This window comes from Megalobrama amblycephala, linkage group LG7 (genome assembly GCF_018812025.1).
Source record: "Megalobrama amblycephala isolate DHTTF-2021 linkage group LG7, ASM1881202v1, whole genome shotgun sequence".
Lineage (NCBI taxonomy): Eukaryota > Metazoa > Chordata > Actinopteri > Cypriniformes > Xenocyprididae > Megalobrama > Megalobrama amblycephala.
In genome coordinates, this window is record NC_063050.1 from 12202746 (window position 1) to 12221762 (window position 19017).

A 19017-nucleotide genomic window follows, 5' to 3' on the forward strand; every position below is an offset into this window, starting at 1 on the left:
CTGAGCTTTATAAACATTAATAGGCATCAATGGAGAACCCCATTCCATCTTACATCTACTCACCTGTGCGAAGATGAACTCCATCCTTCGTTTTAGATCCTTCATTACTGTATTTTATTGTTATTTTTGAATACATCTGCAAGTTTTTTTGTTACAGGGAGGTTTAAAGACGCACTAATGTGATATTGAAAGCTGACTGGCTTTGAATAGTGACCACTGATAATGATTGGTTTTATGTGCACATTTCATGTTAGTTTCCCCTGGAAATCGCCTTTGAAGGCTGTATTTCTGTGTTTTTTTTTTAGAGTAAATACTGAATAGTATGCAGACTCAGAAATCATGTGCATTATGTAAAAAAATGTCACAAAAAAAAAAAAAAAAGAATAAGAAAAGAAAAGAAACTCTCTTGCTGTAATTGTAACCATTTATTGTGCATTTACTTTTTTCTTCCTAACTTTATCTGCAAAAACTTTTGTGCCTATAGTAACTGGAACATTCTTGGATATCTTATAACCTTAGGAGGCCATACTGGCGACGTTGTGAGTTGGTGGTATAATGTTAATGAAATCAAAGGCACATGCAGTTGTTTTGCCAAAAAGTCAAAGTATTATGAATACAGTGACTGGAATGTGTTTGTTATCTTATAAGATCGTACTGATGACGCTGTGAGTTGGTAATTTGATGGTAATGAAATGATGGTCATGAAACGTATTTGAGTCATTCCACGAAACCGGTACGATTTGAGTCCCTCTGACCTTTTTCTGTGTATTTTATCTATTGAGTCACCAAAATATATTTTTAAAAGCTTTTTGCATTAATTGAAATGTCTCCTTAAATAGTGTTTAAAAGCATGACATACATTTTATCTTTATATTAGAATTTTATTTTATTTTTTTTCAGTTGACTCCACCTATATATTGTCATGGCCCTTGTACTTGGGATATGAATAATAAAATGAGAAAAAAAGTCCATACATTTTGCCATTCCCATAAATATCCATCTGTGCTTATTTGCTGGTAATGTTTTTTTCTAAGTAAATTCATGATTATTCATTAAAATCACATCATTGTTACACAAACCATTCTCCCCCTATAAAAATAATGAACGGATACTTATGTGACATCATTAACAGTAAGTGACATCATATAAGTCTTCTGAACAACATTGTGAGCAGACACAGGCAAGTTACCACCTTCTTTAATAATTATAACTAAATTGTGTTGTGAAATTGTGTTTGTCAAGCTTAACGACTCAACCCCGTTACATCAATTAAAGACAGAAAACTATTACTTGTGAAAATTATCTTTATAGTTTCAACATTATTCATGATTTCTTAATATCATGCATGCCATGTGCTCTCATTTATTCACTAGATTTAGAGCAGTGGCCAATTTGGGCAAAAATCACAACCCCATCACAGTCATCACACCTACATTATTATTATTATTATTATTTAAGTAAATGAAAAAGTAATTTAAAGTTAGTTGAATTCTGTCTGAAATGTTCAGAGCAATCATAAGAATACTGAATACTAAAAATTATGAGGTTGCTGTCACAAAAAGTGCCCATTTCAGGCTTTAATATAGCAAAAGTGAGATTTTATGTAACTTTCACATTTGCAATTACTGAATTAGTGTGAGGGACATCTGATTAATAGGAAAATGTTGATTTTATCACAAATACATGTTATAATAATATTCAGAGAGCTCCCATAGTGTCCATAACTTCAAATAATGACCAACAATAATAGGGATTTGATGCCTGAGATGGGAAAATATGTTTTCTTCTGGAAGTGGGGTGTTCGGTTACATTGTCATTTAGTAAGTTATGAAATTACAAAAAATTAACATTAAATTAAGTAACTGGTTGTGTGTTAAAGCTGGAGACACACACACGTGGGTTAACAAGACACATCAACAACAAGAGATGGCACGACACTAATCAGCATTAACAATCACAAATTTTAGCTAAATATGATCATGCCATGTGTACAGTTACACTAAACACAAAACATTCACTTACACATTACAGAAGTCTGAAAACAGATTACACAGTGCAATGTTTTGAAGAGCTTTGGAATTGCTAGAGGTAACAAACGTGTCCACATAAAGTATTAAGTCATTACAGTAAAACGGGATATGAACATGTAAATAAAGACATCACAACAGTATAAAAAAGAATTACAAAATAAAAGACAAGGAGCAATACCAAAAAGTTGAACCCAACCAAATCATTCTACCAAAATGTTAGATTCTGTAGTTTATTATTTATTTTAAAGCAAGAAATGTAATGTTTATTTCAAATGTGTTTATTCTGCATGTTACATATTTATTTTGATTTTTCTTTTTCTCTAGAGTTATATTTTCTTGCCAAAAAATACGCTCCAGCACCAACAGCTACGGCTAGCAGAGCTGCACCTCCTGCTGCTCCTATTACTGCTGCCTTTCCTGCAGTTAACGCAGTCACTCCTACTTTAGCAGCTATTGCTCCTCCTGCTGCCCCTCATAATACACCTGCACCTCCTCCAAGTGCTGCTCCAGTAGTATATTTTCTCTGTAGCATTTCATCCTGTGCCTCCTTATAGTCCTGCTCAGTGTATCTCCTGTTTCCGTTCATCCTCTGCAGTGACTCAATCTTTTTCAGAAGCTCAGTGACCTGAGATCGATCTTTATCTTTGTTGTTAAACACATAAACACCTCCTGAACACTGATCAACTACTGACCGCAATGTTTCAGATTTACTCACATATTCTTCCACTTGCACATGTAACTGATCTGCATGAGTAAAGAGCACTATTGTGTGTTTTAAGACCTTTGCTCCAAAATTTTCCTGGATCCACTGCACAACATTACATTAATTCTCTGTGAATTTTACCCCCAATCTGATCACCAGCAGAAACACATCAAGATTTATATCCTGTAATACCTTCTCTATTTCAGTTTGAGCATCTGTGATCTTCACTGATGTATCAGAGAGTCCTACAGTGTCGATCACTGTGATTGTTTGTCCATCCACCTCTGTTTGTTCTGACAGTTTCCGGTCACAGACGAAGGAGAAAAATCTTCTTTAAATGTACCTCTAACTCCAATAATGGTGTTTCCTGATGAACTCTTTCCTGATCCAGTCATTCCTAACAGCATAATATTGAGATCTGATAGAGTAAAAAGATAGACAGATAGACATATGGATGAATGAACAGACAGACAGATACAGTACCTGTCAAAAGTTTGGAAACATTATTTTTTTTTTTAAGTTTTTGAAAGAAGTCTTCTGTTCACCACAGCTGCATTTATTTAATATATATTCAAGTGTAACTGGTGTTTAGTGGCTACTTGAGGCGAGTACACAAGAGGACACTGGCTGTACATGGAGATTATTGCAAATGCCCATGAGGACACTACACTTCTGGTAGAATGAGTCCTTACCCCAAGGGGACATGGGTGACCTTGGGCTTGATAAGCGAAAACAACAGCATCCGCTATCTAGTGGGAGAGCCTTTGTTTTGAGACAGCCTTCTGCTGTCCCCCATTACAGACAAAGAGCTGGTCTGAGGTCCTGAAGCTCCACGTTCTGTCAACATAAAGAAGCAAAGCACGAACAGGACAGAGCAGAGCAAGGGCTGGGTCTGCCTCCAACAAGGGCAGCTCTTGTAGATTCACCACCTGATCCCTGAAACGCGTGGAGGGAACCTTGGGCACATATCTGGGCTGGGTTTCAGACAACGTGAGAGTAGGCTGGCCCGAATTCCGGGCATGATTTATCGACTGAAAATGCCTGCAGTTCCCCCACCCTTTTGATTTAAGCCAGTGCAGTCAGTAGAGCTGTCTTCAAAGCTCAACTGAATGCAGGGGTTCTTTGCAAAGCCGTAAGAACCAAAGAGAGGTCCCAATAGGGAACAAGGTGAGAACGAGGAGGATTTAATCTTCTCATACCCCTAAGGAACCTGATGACCAGGTCATGCTTCCCCCAGAGACTTACCGTCTACTGCATTGTGATGTGAGAGAAGAACATGGAGAGAAGAACATCACTCGTCGAACAGAAAAGCATAGGCGTCCTCAAAAAAGCATAAGCGTGCCTTGTAGAGGACGCTCTCGCTGAAGTGATGGTGTATACCACCAGTAGAAGTAGATAGGGGTGTCCTCGACTACGGATTTACATAGTCGAATCCGATTCGAATCAGATTGCCTATATTCGACTGATAGTCGAATCATATATGTTGGGGTTGGGGGAGGATTTGAGCTTGAAAAACAGCAGTCCACTGGAGAGTGTGCACGGACTTTGAAAGGGCCGCGCGCTGAACTGTGCACGAGATGGAGCGGGACACGGAAAATGAAGTAGGCCTAAGGCCTATAGCCTACCCGCGGGCGCGGCTTAAGACAACTTTTATTTTCTTTCACACACAGCACAGAGAAACATCTTTCTAATAAACCGACCAAACTGCCTGTCAAGTGATAGACGAAACTGACAATGATTTGATCTTTTTTAAACAAATGAAAGGCAATGTGGATAAACATTCACAGCCACGATGTACAGAACACCACACAAAGATATAGAAGAAAACGTATAAAAACATTTTGGATCAATAAACCTTAAAATATATATAAAAATAACTGCAGAAAGGCCACACTGCAGATATACATTTCATATGTCGGCAAATCAAATTACATCGGCTAAACTGTCTGTGCAAGCAAGCTTTAACTCTACAGCGCAACATTGATGCACCAAAAAAATTAATTCATTTAATAAAAAATATATAATTTAAAAAATTTTTTTTTTATTTTTATCAAACATTAATTTACAGAATTGAATTAGAACAGAAATATGATCGAGTCAAACTGCAAAATGCCTGAAGTGCAGGGGAACATATAAGCTAGCCACAAATAATTAAATTAGATAACCCAGAGTGATCAATAAATAAATTAAAATTAAAGAAATTATTAAAATAACGAAAGTAGCCTATAGCCAGAATTGTCAACTTTGTCTTTTTAACTGCAGAGACAATAAACGCTGAACTGGAGTGGCAGTCTTTTTAGCTAAACATTCAAAAATCAAATTACATCCGTCTAAAATAGTTTGAAATCATTTGTAGCTACCCTACCTGATCGAGAGAGAAAAATCCAGTCTTTCACGCGATCTGCCTGTGTCCGTTTGAGTCTTTTTAAATAGCGCGCTCATGTTATTGATGAGTCAGCTCGTTGGCTGGCAGAAGCGCGCCGCAGTGTTTGTCGTTGTTGAGTTCTAGGACATGAGCTGTTGGCACAACTTGCATCATACGTTTTTTGGATCATCTTTTACCATTTCAAAGTGCATTCAATTGTACACTTTATCCCAGACATTGTTAAAGATTTAATCCCTGCCGCAAAGATGCTCCTCTGCCGGTCACAGATCATGGATGTGAAACTTAACAGGGGTGGTTGGATTTATTCACGCACATTAAAAATATTTATTAAAAGCTTCTTTCTTTTCACATTTTTATTTATAGTATTAACATAATAGGCTGTATATTAACCTATTGGGAAAGAACCAGTATGTCTATGTAAAATCAGATATTGAGCGCCCCCATATCTCTTCTCATAACACCTCTGCGACGATTCGACTGTGAGATTGGTAGTCGAATCAGGCTCCTCCTATCGAAGATTCGAATCGTCGACTATTCAGGGTCACCCCTAGAAGTAGATAACCTTAGACCTATGTGCCATAGGGTGCCCCATCTCTGAGAAAGCAGGTCCTTCCTCAGAGGAATCTGCCAGGGAGTGGCAGTGGCAAGGAGCATTAGTTCTGGGAACCAGGTCTGGTTGGGCCAGTAGGGTGCAACTAGCAAGACCTGCTCCTCATCATTCCTGACCTTACACAATGTCTGTGCGAGAAGGCTCACTGGGGGAAACGCATACTTGCATAAACCCCGAGTTCAGCTGTGTGCCAGTGCATCCATGCTGAGGGTCCCCTTGGTCAGGAAATAGAACAACTGGCATTGGCATCTCTAGATCAGCTGGACTGTCTCGGGGCAAAGTCGCCACTCCTCCGGGGCTTCGGGCTTTCGTGAGAGCTCATCAGCTGGAACATGAATGGCACAAAGCGACCTCAGATGCTTCTGACTCCATAGGAGGAGATGGTGGGCGAGTTGCGACATGTGATGGGAGCATAGGCCACCTTGATGGCTGATGTACGCAATGGTTGCAGTGTTGTCCATCCTGACCAATATGTGCTCCATACTGCTAGGAGTAACAAGATGGCGTCAAAGAAGAGGAGATACACTTTCCAATGAAGATATGATATATTGGAGTTATATGATGACATGGAGTTGATAAAATGAAATAAACTTGATTGTCAATTTTTTTGTGTAAATGACCTAATAAGAAATGTAATAACTTTAAATAAATGTAATAAATATTGCTTGTAATGCATTTTAATACATTTCATGACTTTGAATAAACTTTTTAATATAATAACTTCTCCCACTCTACAAATCAATGCTCTGACTGTAGAAATGAAATAGTAATTACATGTTTTGGTAACTGTAAAAATGCAGCAGTGCACCGGTGATGACTTGAGCCCATCAGCCCAGTAAACAGGCTCTTAAATAGTGCTAATGCTAAACTTACCACACCAAACATAGTGGACAAAACTGATGTGCAAATGTTTTTTTTTTTTTTTTTTTTTTAAATGACCCTATAATTTTGCTTAAACCAACAAAATATCTGGAAAAATATTTTTAATATGAGGGAAGAATAAAACGATAAACTAAACAAAGGTATTTATCAGACACAACTTTTGGCAAAAAAAAAAGAAAGAAAAAAAAGAAGGGAAAACTACAGATACAGGTTTCAGAAAAACAAAAAAAAAATGTCAGAAAAAAAGCATACATTGACTACAACATAATTGTAATGTTTGGGATTGAGACGACAGGGTGGTAGATCCAAATGCAAGCTTTATTAGTCCCCCTGTGGTCAAATATTTTATCCCTTAAAACTCATCTTTGATCACCAAAATGACATTTTAAAAAAAAATCAAGTGAAAAAAAATTTCTTCATGCCTTCAAATAGCTTAGAAACCCTTGTCTCATTTAATATGCACGGATCTATGAATATGCGAATTAGCCCCGCCTCCACTCGCTCAGCCGTTTTCTTCTGTGGACACCTATTTTTTTACAGTCTATAGTGGACACGCTAATGGATGTTTGACTGCTTCGTTGCTTTTAGTTTTCAGATTAAAAAAAAAAAACATTCAGATGAAATCCTGCTGGCGCCCGTGTCTTTTCCGTACATGATACAAATGAGATGTGAGATGTGGGAACCTTTGAGGTCTGAGACGTGAGGAGAGATGGTAAACAGTTTGCAGTTAAGCGCAGTATTGCCGTCTAATCAGCCAATATTGTCTTAAATAGACATAGCACTTCATCTTTTTATAACATCAGGTTTTGAACAAATGTAGCCTATATTCAATCCTGATTTTGGTGAAATGTTACAACGATTTTTTGTGTGTGTGTGAGAAAAACTAGTTTTGGACATACAAGGTACTAACAAATAAATTAAAAAATCCCTTAAAGTAACTACAAATGAGCATGTAAAGCAAATATATTTAAAAAAAAAAATTATATTCAGAGCATGCCCCCACCCAACGCAATGTTCTCACCTTTTTCCCCCCTTACCTGTTTGCATCCCTGGCTCGCACACTTGGCACAGCGCTTGCTACAGTTCTGTCATTAATTAATATGAATTAATATCATTTGCCTTTTGCTTGACTACGATATTAAACAGCTAATAATGTGTTGCTAATGTTACACACCGTTCCTGTTCTTCATCTCAGAGTCAGACACCTGCCTTCTAACAATCAGTATTCTAAAGGTGCGTTCACGCGGCCTTGTAATTCCTGTAGATTCTAGCTTGTAAAATATGGCGGGCCGGAAGGTCCAAAAATATGGCTACCGACTTGTCGCGGGAATTCACTATACAATTGCCAGCAGCCACTGAGTTTACCACTGATAGGCCGGCGGTGCATCTGCATACACACTCTCCTCACGCAGCGAACGACTCACTTTCCTCACGCAGCTGACCACTGACTCTCCTCAGCCGGCGACTCACTTTCCTCACGCAGCGGACGAATCACTTTCCTCACGCAGCTGACCACTGACTCTCCTCAGCCGGCGACTCACTTTCCTCACGCAGCGGACGAATCACTTTCCTCACGCAGCCGGCGACTCACTTTCCTCACGCAGCGGACGAATCACTTTCCTCACGCAGCCGGCGACTCACTTTCCTCACGCAGCCGGCGAGTCACTTTCCGCAGCCGGCGACTCACTTTCCGCAGCCGACGACTCACTTTCCGCAGCCGGCGAGTCACTTTCCGCAGCCGGCGAGTCACTTTCCTCACGCAGCCGGCGAGTCACTTTCCGCAGCCGGCGACTCACTTTCCGCAGCCGACGACTCACTTTCCGCAGCCGGCGAGTCACTTTCCGCAGCCGGCGAGTCACTTTCCGCAGCCGGCGAGTCACTTTCTGCAGCCGGCGACTCACTTTCCTCACGCAGCATTAACTCTCCTCACGTTTCTTTTCAAATACTGTGATGGTGCAATAACTAACTACATCTAGTAAAATTGATCATTTTTGTGTTGTAAATGTAATTTATTCTGAAGTAATATTCCCATCAGTGTTCTGTAAACTGTTACTGTTAAGATGTAAACTGTTAATCATCAGATTTGTATATGCCCCCTTAAAGGGATAGGTCAATCAAAAATAAAAATTCTGTCATCATTGACTTACCTTCTAGTTGTTCCGAACCTGTATGAGTTTCTTTCTTCTGTTGAACTAAAAATATATTTTGAATGTCAGTAAACAAACAGCTGACTGTAGCGAGTGACTTTCATAGTAGGAAAAAAAAATAAAAATATGGAAGTCACTGGCTACCATCAACTGGTTACTGACATTCTTCAAAATATCATCCTTTTTCTTTCTTCTGTTGAACTAAACTCATATAGGTTTGGAACAAACTAGACTGTAAGTCAATGATGACAGAATTATCATTATCATTATTATCATCAATTATCACAGGTTTAACGATCCCTTGAAATTGATTGTCATGGCATTTTTTTTTTTTTTTTTACCTTTTTAAAAAGGTACTTTTCCCCTAACCTTGGCTATCAGTCTCATGTTAATTAGAATAACTCACTGTAGGGCTTTTATTATTTTTTCCACGGCAGAGGAAACAGAATCTGCATCAGAAGTGGCATTTAGATGCATGTATAAAATTGAATATGAATGTGCAAAACAAGCATGAATAACACTGTTTAACAACTTTACAATAAAGATCTATAAAGCTTTTGTGGATTTTACAAATTATCTTTAATATACAATATTCTGAAAAAGTGACATTTCCCTTTTTGCAAAGTTCAAGTGTTGATAAAATATATAACTTTAACTAAAGATACATTTTTGATTTGCAGCTGTCATGCTTAAACACTGGTTCTGCAGATTTTTGACATTTCAAAATTGCATTGTTTTTGTAACCATCACATTAGACTCAGTGAAACAGTCACTGTTTAGGGGCCCAAGCAGTATAGCTGTTGGTGCCTTGTTTAAAATGTTATTTGTAGTGAATGCTCTTTTGAATAGTGTTATCAAATAAGGAATCTGTTGTAAGCTGATTAAAATTTTTTTTTTAAAAAAACATGAAAGTAGCGTATACCATAAACTAATGTGATGGTTACAAAAACAATGCAAATTTGAAATGTCAAAAATCTGCAGAACCAGTGTTTAAGCATGACAGCTGCAAATCAAAAATTTATCTTTAGTTAAAGTTATATATTTTATCAACATCTGAACTTTGCAAAAAGGGAAATGTCACTTTTTCAGAATATTGTATATATTGTATAAAGATAATTTGTAAAATCCACAAAAGCTTTATAGATCTTTATTGTAAAGTTGTTAAACAGTGTTTTTCATGCTTGTTTTGCACATTCATATTCAATTTTATACATGCATCTAAATGCCACTTCTGATGCAGATTCTGTTTCCTCTGCCGTGGAAAAAATAATAAAAGCCCTAGAGTGAGTTATTCTAATTAACATGAGATTGATAGCCAAGGTTAGGGGAAAATTACCTTTTTATAAAGGTAAAAAAAAATAAAAAAATGCCATGACAATCAATTCCAAGGGACAGTTAAACCTAAATGATAATTCTGTCATCATTGACTTACACTCTAGTTTGTTCCAAACCTATATGAGTTTAGTTCAACAGAAGAAAGAAAAAGGATGATATTTTGAAGAATGTCAGTAACCAGTTGATGGTAGCCAGTGACTTCCATATTTTTTTTTTTTTTTCCTACTATGAAAGTCACTCTCTACAGTCAGCTGTTTGTTTACTGACATTCAAAATATATTTTTAGTTCAACAGAAGAAAGAAACTCATACAGGTTCGGAACAACTAGAAGGTAAGTCAATGATGACAGAATTTTTATTTTTGATTGACCTATCCCTTTAAGGGGGCATATACAAATCTGATGATTAACAGTTTACATCTTAACAGTAACAGTTTACAGAACACTGATGGGAATATTACTTCAGAATAAATTACATTTACAACACAAAAATGATCAATTTTACTAGATGTAGTTAGTTATTGCACCATCACAGTATTTGAAAAGAAACGTGAGGAGAGTTAATGCTGCGTGAGGAAAGTGAGTCGCCGGCTGCAGAAAGTGAGTCGCCGGCTGCGGAAAGTGACTCGCCGGCTGCGGAAAGTGACTCGCCGGCTGCGGAAAGTGAGTCGCCGGCTGCGGAAAGTGAGTCGCCGGCTGCGTGAGGAAAGTGATTCGTCCGCTGCGTGAGGAAAGTGAGTCGTCCGCTGCGTGAGGAAAGTGAGTCGCCGGCTGAGGAGAGTCAGTGGTCAGCTGCGTGAGGAAAGTGATTCGTCCGCTGCGTGAGGAAAGTGAGTCGTTCGCTGCGTGAGGAGAGTGTGTATGCAGATGCACCGCCGGCCTATCAGTGGTAAACTCAGTGGCTACTGGCAATTGTATAGTGAATTCCCGCGACAAGTCGGTAGCCATATTTTTGGACCTTCCGGCCCGCCATAGTAAAAAGCGTTCACGTCTTCGTAGAGATCGTATGGTGCGTTCAAGTCATGTCGGAAAGATCGTATTTACGAGCATAACCGACATGAACGCATCCACAATGTCGTAAATACCAGTGGGAAGCTCGTAATTTTCTTTAAGATCCGATCTGTACGAGTTGGGGGCGTGGCAGTGAGAAACATAGTGAAATACCACAATACTTACAGGTGTTTAGCAGTGACATTGTCAGGCTTTTCTATTTACAACGAAGTAAGCTGATTACCAGCAAAAATACGATAGCATCACAATGTAAAACTGTAATATGTAACAATAAAGTTTACAATGGCTTCATAAATTAATTTAAAAAAACATAAAAAAGCAACATATAACTAATGCACATTCTTTGCTCTACATTTTTTAGAAGCAGAAGTGTTGTTATTTTGTGTAATTAATTTAGAGAAGGCACACCACCATCATACTCTGACGAAAGTGACTTGAACGCACCTACAGTCGTACACACGACTTACCTCCTCGTAAATACGAACTTCCCAGGAGGACTTGAACGCACCAGTAGTTTCAGCTTGTAAGCTGGGAGTTTTCTGAAAGCTCCCAGATGTACCACGTGGCCGCTATACCACCTGACCGCTGTAGATTCATAGGTGTTGATAGTGGTGCCATGGAAACGCATAATTCCCAGTCCAAGGACCAAAATGGAGATACCCCTCGCTGCAGACTGTAGCGCGGTGACGTCACGTATTTTGACGTCACGTATGTTACGTATTGCATGTCTTTAAAACGCATGCGCCATAACATGTTGACAGCGCATGCGTGTCATATGAGTTACGCGGTATTGTCACGTGTTTTGACGTCGTGTGTGACATTCCACGTCCTTAAAACGCATGCGAAAACTTGGCACAAGTTAATATGTAAAAATGTTGAAAACGACAAAGAAATAATAAAAGAAAGAGCTTTATTGGCAAGTGTGCTTGCACACACAAGGAATTTTACTTGGTGCTGAAGCTTCCAGTTCACATATACAATACAAATACAACAAGAACATAGTAATAAAAATTCTAATAATAAAAATAAAATTAAAAAAAAAAAACAGAGCGGCAAAACTGAGTACACATATCCATTGTTTTGAACATGCCATCTGAGGTAAAATTATATAATGAGGAATTACGGATGTGTGTGTCTATAGTATTTTATTTAAAAGGTTATTTCCACATTCTGTTGCACTTCACTGTGTATATTGCAATATTACTGTAAACATTAATGGCACCTTATATACTTTTTTTAATAGTTCCTCTGTCATGGTTGTTTATTTTTGTGTACTATATTTTTGGACAGTTTCTGTCGCTTTGGCAATACTGCATGTAAAACATTTATGCTAATGAAGTAGTTAGAAGTTAAACTGACTACATAAAGTATATTTTCAGTCTCTACCAACTAAACCAAAAAAATAATCAAACTGATAACAGTGATAACTTTCTTTTATTTCAAAACAAAGCATATCTCTCTTTTACAATTATAATTACAGAACTATGAATTAATTACACATACAGATTATCACACATTATATTTTTTTATATTATGTATGTGTGCGGGTATAATATATATATAAAATATAAATAATAAATATATACACAATATATAAATAATATACACTATAATATATATATACATATATATATATATATATATATATATATATATATATATATATATATATATATATGTAATATTTATATGTAAATGATATAAATGATATATAAATACATACACATAAATTATATAATATATCTATATCTATATATATATATATCTATATCTATATATATATATATATATATATATATATATATATATATATATATATATATATATCACATGAAAATTCCTTCAAATCTTCTGAAATTCCCCTCCATCATTAAAAAAACAGTCAACAGAGCAATAGCCCTCAACTTCCTTAACTGAATAAAATCCTCGCAGGACTCCCCTTCTGCCATCACCAACATACCCAGGTGGGCAGTCCTTGAACAGAAAAAGAGAAGAGTAGAGAGAGCTGGTATTGGTTTCACTTTATTTCTTGAACAGCACAAATAACACTGTTTTGAAAATAATTCTACTCTTATTTTTACTTTTCAATTTAGAGGTGATGAAACCCCCCTGCCTGTTGATTACTTGACCAAGGTAAGTACAGTATAAACTCCTATCAATCTATCAGTTTCCTTTTTTAGTATATCTTACAGTGGGGATCGAAAGTTTGGGAACCCCTTTCAGAATCTGTGAAAATGTGAATTTTTAACAAAACAAGAGAGATCATACAAAATGCATGTTATTTTTTGTTTAGTACTGTCCTGAGTAAAATATTTTACATAAAATATGTTTGCATTTAGTTCACAAGACAAAACAATAGCTGAATTTATTAAAATATCTCCGTTCATAAGTATGTGAACCATTGATTCTCAGTACTGTGTGTGGTTACCTGATGATCCATGACTGTTTTTGTGTTTTGTGATGGTTGTTCATGAGTCTCTTGTTTGTCCTGAGCAGTTCAACTGAGCTCTGTTCTTCAGAAAAATCCTCCAGCTCCTGCAGATTCATCAGTTTTGAAGCATTTTTGCATATTTGAACCCTTTCCAGCAGTGACTGTAGGATTTTGAGATTCATCTTTTCACACTGAGGACAACTGAGGGACTCAAACACAACTATTAAAAAAGGTTCAAACATTCACTGATGCTCCAGAAGGAAACACGATGCATTGAGAGCCGGGGGGTGAAAACTTTTGAACAGGATGAAGATGTCCACATTTTTCTTATTTTGTTGAAATATAATTTTTTTCATTTAGTACTGCCCTTCGGAAGCAACAGAAGATTCTTGCATGTTTCCCAGAAGAAAAATTAAGTACAATTTACCTTGATCTTCAAATTCAAAAAGTTTTCACCCCCCAGCACTTAATGCATTGTGTTTCCTTCTGGAGCATCAGTGAATGTTTGAACCTTTTTTAATAGTTGTGTTTGAGTCCCTCAGTTGTCCTCAGTGTGAAAAGATGAATCTCAAAATCCTACAGTCACTGCTGGAAAGGGTTCAAATATGCAAAAATGCTTCAAAACTGATGAATCTGCAGGAGCTGGAGGATTTTTCTGAAGAACAGAGCTCAGTTGAACTGCTCAGGACAAACAAGAGACTCATGAACAACCATCACAAAACACAAAAACAGTCATGGATCATCAGGTAACCACACACAGTACTGAGAATCAATGGTTCACATACTTATGAACGGAGATATTTTAATAAATTCAGCTATTGTTTTGTCTTGTGAACTAAATGCAAACATATTTTATGTAAAATATTTTACTCAGGACAGTACTAAACAAAAAATAACATGCATTTTGTATGATCTCTCTTGTTTTGTTAAAAATTCACATTTTCACAGATTCTGAAAGGGGTTCCCAAACTTTCGATCCCCACTGTAAGATATACTAAAAAAGGAAACTGATAGATTGATAGGAGTTTATACTGTACTTACCTTGGTCAAGTAATCAACAGGCAGGGGGGGTTTCATCACCTCTAAATTGAAAAGTAAAAATAAGAGTAGAATTATTTTCAAAACAGTGTTATTTGTGCTGTTCAAGAAATAAAGTGAAACCAATACCAGCTCTCTCTACTCTTCTCTTTTTCTGTTCAAGGACTGCCCACCTGGGTATGTTGGTGATGGCAGAAGGGGAGTCCTGCGAGGATTTTATTCAGTTAAGGAAGTTGAGGGCTATTGCTCTGTTGACTGTTTTTTTAATGATGGAGGGGAATTTCAGAAGATTTGAAGGAATTTTCATGTGAGATATATATATATATATATATATATAGATATATTATATAATTTATGTGTATGTATTTATATATCATTTATATCATTTACATATAAATATTACATATATATATATATATTATACCCGCACACAAAAGAAAGTTATCACTGTTATCAGTTTGATTATTTTTTTGGTTTAGTTGGTAGAGACTGAAAATATACTTTATGTAGTCAGTTTAACTTCTAACTACTTCATTAGCATAAATGTTTTACATGCAGTATTGCCAAAGCGACAGAAACTGTCCAAAAATATAGTACACAAAAATAAACAACCATGACAGAGGAACTATTAAAATAAGTATATAAGGTGCCATTAACTTACGCGCATGCGCGGTGACACATACGTGACGTCATTGGCGCGCATGCGTATTACATACAAGACGATACGTCATTCTTTGCGCATGCGCGGTAACACATACGTGACGTCAAAATACGTGACGTCATCGCGCTACAGTCTGCAGCGAGGAGTATTTGGCAAAATGACGTGAACAGCTCCGAATATAACGTCACGTGTTGTCATTTCAAGATTCCGATAAATACGAGGTGGCGTGAACGCAGCATAACAAACGCTTTGAACAACTCAGAACGTCAGTCGAGAAAGGCATGTAGTTCATCTTAACAGACTCACTATATTGATAAATCTACACAATTTTTCATATCAACAGAAAATATACCGGGATAACCTGGCTTCTCTCGAGACTTTCCTGCTTCAGAGCAGTCATAGTTAATGATATGCTAAAGCCTGCCGGCATGTTGTTGTGATTGGTCAACGTGATCTCATGAAAATACGTGTCTATTTGTATGTAAAATTTGACCATTGCAAACATATGCATGTGACGTTTAAATAGACGCATAAACGTATGATATACACGTATTTGGGCTTCAGAAACTTAAAAGTATATACGTATTTTCACATAAATAACGTATAAATGGTTACGTATTGCATACTTTAAAGTGTAGCATAGGCGGAGCGTGGCCGGATAATGTGTGTTTTCTACCAAATTCCATGGATGATTCTCATAACTGCTGCTAATTCGATCAGGTATTGCGCCTTGTAACGTGCTTTTTAAATAATAATAATAATAATAATAATAATAATATTTATATTTACTATAATTCTGCATTAATTGGCGTCCAAATCCTTAACGTACCTTTAACGTGTTACAGAAGACACGCATGCATCCAAGGCACTGTTTTGTTCAGATTCTTCTGTTGTAGTAAGAAACATATCTATAACACAGCATATTTTGCAAGATCCAGTTATGTCGACTCCAGTTATGTCAACTAACTTCTTCTATAGCATTTGATTAATATGGGAACTCGGTGTGAAAATAGGCCTAAACAAATGTGTGTCATCATAATGCCTTTAATTTACTAGATATAGGTATTATTGCATTTGTAATTCATTTTTACATGTTTTACATTTTTTTAGTCTATTGAACAGAATAGGAATAATATTTTACGTAAAGGATAATAAATGTAGGTTACATAAATTACCATTTGTATAACCGCACGTGCGCGCGCGCACGCACACACACACACACACACACACACACACACACACACACACACACATTTTTTGTTTTTATTTGTAGTAAAACCATAGTTGATTTTCGTAAGGCTGGCGATTAAGGACAACTGTAAAGTCGCGGCTGACCAATCAAAATCAAGGATTGTGGTAAAAAATATTTGAAATAAAGTATGTAATATGTTATATATAATTAGCATAGTAATTGCCTGTATTTATTTGATATTTCGTTATTGCACAGTTAGTAGTACAAAAAGCTATACAAAAATCTAGCGTAGCCTATTTTTGTGTTGTATTTTTAAACATGCTGTGTTATCAGATACTATATATATATATATATATATATATATATATATATATATATATATATATATATATATATTTTTTTTTTTTTTCCGCTTGGTGCTTGGACCACTTCCGGTGTCTTTTTTTTAGCATATCTCCCGCGCACTGCGTGCAAAGAAAAATAGCTGTACAGGTAAGGAAACATGTTTTCCTTGTTTTATACTAAATACATTTTAAACTATACATTTAGTATTTCTATATTATTATTTTATTAATGGTTCTCACTTGATATGCTATTTTTTTTATTTAACGAATCTGTCAAAAAAATTAAATAAAAGTAACGTGAATGATGAATTAAAATGTTTAGCTGCATAACTTAGATGTGCTGAGATAGTTTTGGATGTTAGCATGATGATGCATTGCTAAATAGTATCTAATACAGTCTTTTTTCTTCTTTAATAATATATTATGAGCTCAGATTATGTCACAGTGGATAACCTTTTACTTTAATAATTGGTGATATTTCCCATTTATAACTTTTAAAAACAGTAGGGAAAACAGCTGTATTTTGGAACATGGTTGCTGCAAGTATAAGATTTTTTAAGGAAGTCATCTTCCATTGACCAGCTGGTCCAGGCTTGGATTAGCTTAGATTAACTAAATTCTTTGTTGGACCAGTTTTGATCTGCTCATGACCATCTTGAAACAGCTTGGACCAACTTCGACCTGTTTATAACCAATTTATGACATGTTCCAAAACACAGCACCACACCAGCAGCGTTAACCAGCATGGAACTTTTTAGAAGCATAAAAACATAACATTGCAGCGAATTATTTGCTATGTATGCTCATGTAAAAATGTGTGCTTTTTGTTTATCACAGGATGCCCGGGTCCACACTAAAAATTTGCAGGTCATGCAATGCCCACATTTCAGTGGCTTGCAAAACCTGCAAACGCTGCGGGCAAAAACAACAAATGAAAAATTCAGTAAAACAATCAAAAGAAAAAATAAATGACAAGTGGGTCAAAAATATGAAAGGTGGAAATAATTTTTGCAAACTCCTAAATTCTGCAAATGTTTTGGTAAGTCACTATATTAAATTCATTCAAGTTGGCCTTTGGAGCCTGGCTCCAAAGTGGATTGATCACGTGTGTTGTGTATTAGTGTTTTATAAACTTTTCTGTGACATTTTCCAATAACATTTATAGCATATAAAGACAGGTGGGAGATACATTCTTTATATTTTGCCTATAATAGCTTCTGCCAAAAAAAGAAAAAAGATTGCCTTATTAATTTTTTTAAAGTAATATTAAAAGTAATATTTTACATTCAGCATTTTCCTATTAATGTCTAAATAATTTTTTCCCCTTGTGATTACAGATTCACAAAATGCATGCCTTAGGCAGATACCTGCTTCTTCTTTTGGGGAAGAGGAATGCATCTGGAAACTTTTCAACTGATGTGATAGTCACAGACAATTCTATTGTATCACCAGAGGAGGTGTCCATAGAAACAATTAAAAACATTTTTACAAGTCTTTTAAAAGGTAACTGTACTGCTAAAGATTTGACCTAAGATCCTAATGTCAGACCTAATGTCAGCCAGTCAATGTATAGTTGTGCATTTAGCTGTAGGTATATGACATTTGGAGCAATGGCTAATTTCTTACAGAGCAGCCTTACAGGTCATGTCAATATCAGGCTTGTTTACTGTAGAAATTGACACTTGTCCAGCTATTGATCTGACAGCTCCTGCTCTGTTTCTTTTACAGTGAAATATTCTGCCCAGGACAGTGGAGATGCTTTGGATGAAACATGCATCCAAAGCATGTCGTCCAGTGAGGAAAAAGGGGATGATCCCAGTGGCAGCACTGGTGAGGAGGTTGTTACATTAGTGCTGACTCCAGTGGAACTCTCATGTGAACCCTCTCACAAAAAGAGGATCCTGGAGAAAACTAAAGCTAATTATGTACAATCTATTTTATTGATTAATAACAGAAATAGTTTTTAGCTATTTACTAAATATATGCAAGCATCTAAATGTTGTAATTGTGACAAAATCTGTTCATATTACCTGCATTGGCACATCAGCGCGTCCTTTTCTGAGAAGTTCGTTTAATTCTTTATCATTATGCGCCATAGTGTCATAAAAAGTGTGATCTGAGAAAATAAAAACCCCCACAACAAATGCATCAAAAACATTAATTTAAATTAGATTAATAATAATACCCATTAGTGTTAATGACTAACGTAATCCAATGCTAAAACCTAGCATCACTTCAGAGTCGATGCA

At 36.4% G+C, this 19017-nt stretch overlaps 2 protein-coding genes across 2 annotated transcripts in view; one reads left to right on the top strand and one right to left on the bottom strand.

Moving 5' to 3' along the window:
- LOC125271359 (complement C3-like) overlaps window positions 1–19017 on the bottom strand; it is a 731185-nt gene that overhangs the window by 580161 nt on the left and 132007 nt on the right. The gene's annotated exons all lie outside the window — the stretch shown is intronic.
- On the top strand, window positions 17201–18948 carry LOC125271382. Its single transcript, XM_048195461.1, has 3 exons — window positions 17201–17807; window positions 18106–18271; window positions 18497–18948. The coding sequence occupies exons 1-3, from the start codon at window positions 17607–17609 to the stop codon at window positions 18733–18735; spliced, it is 606 nt and encodes a 201-aa protein (XP_048051418.1). The 5' UTR covers window positions 17201–17606; the 3' UTR covers window positions 18736–18948.

Coding starts and splice junctions, on each gene's coding strand:
- LOC125271382 (XM_048195461.1), top strand. CDS start 17,607: ATGCCCGGGTCCACACTAAAAATTTGCAGGTCATGCAATGCCCACATT. Junction 17,808..18,105: donor TAAATTCTGCAAATGTTTTG/GTAAGTCACTAT, acceptor TTGTGATTACAG/ATTCACAAAATGCATGCCTT. Junction 18,272..18,496: donor TTTTACAAGTCTTTTAAAAG/GTAACTGTACTG, acceptor TTTCTTTTACAG/TGAAATATTCTGCCCAGGAC.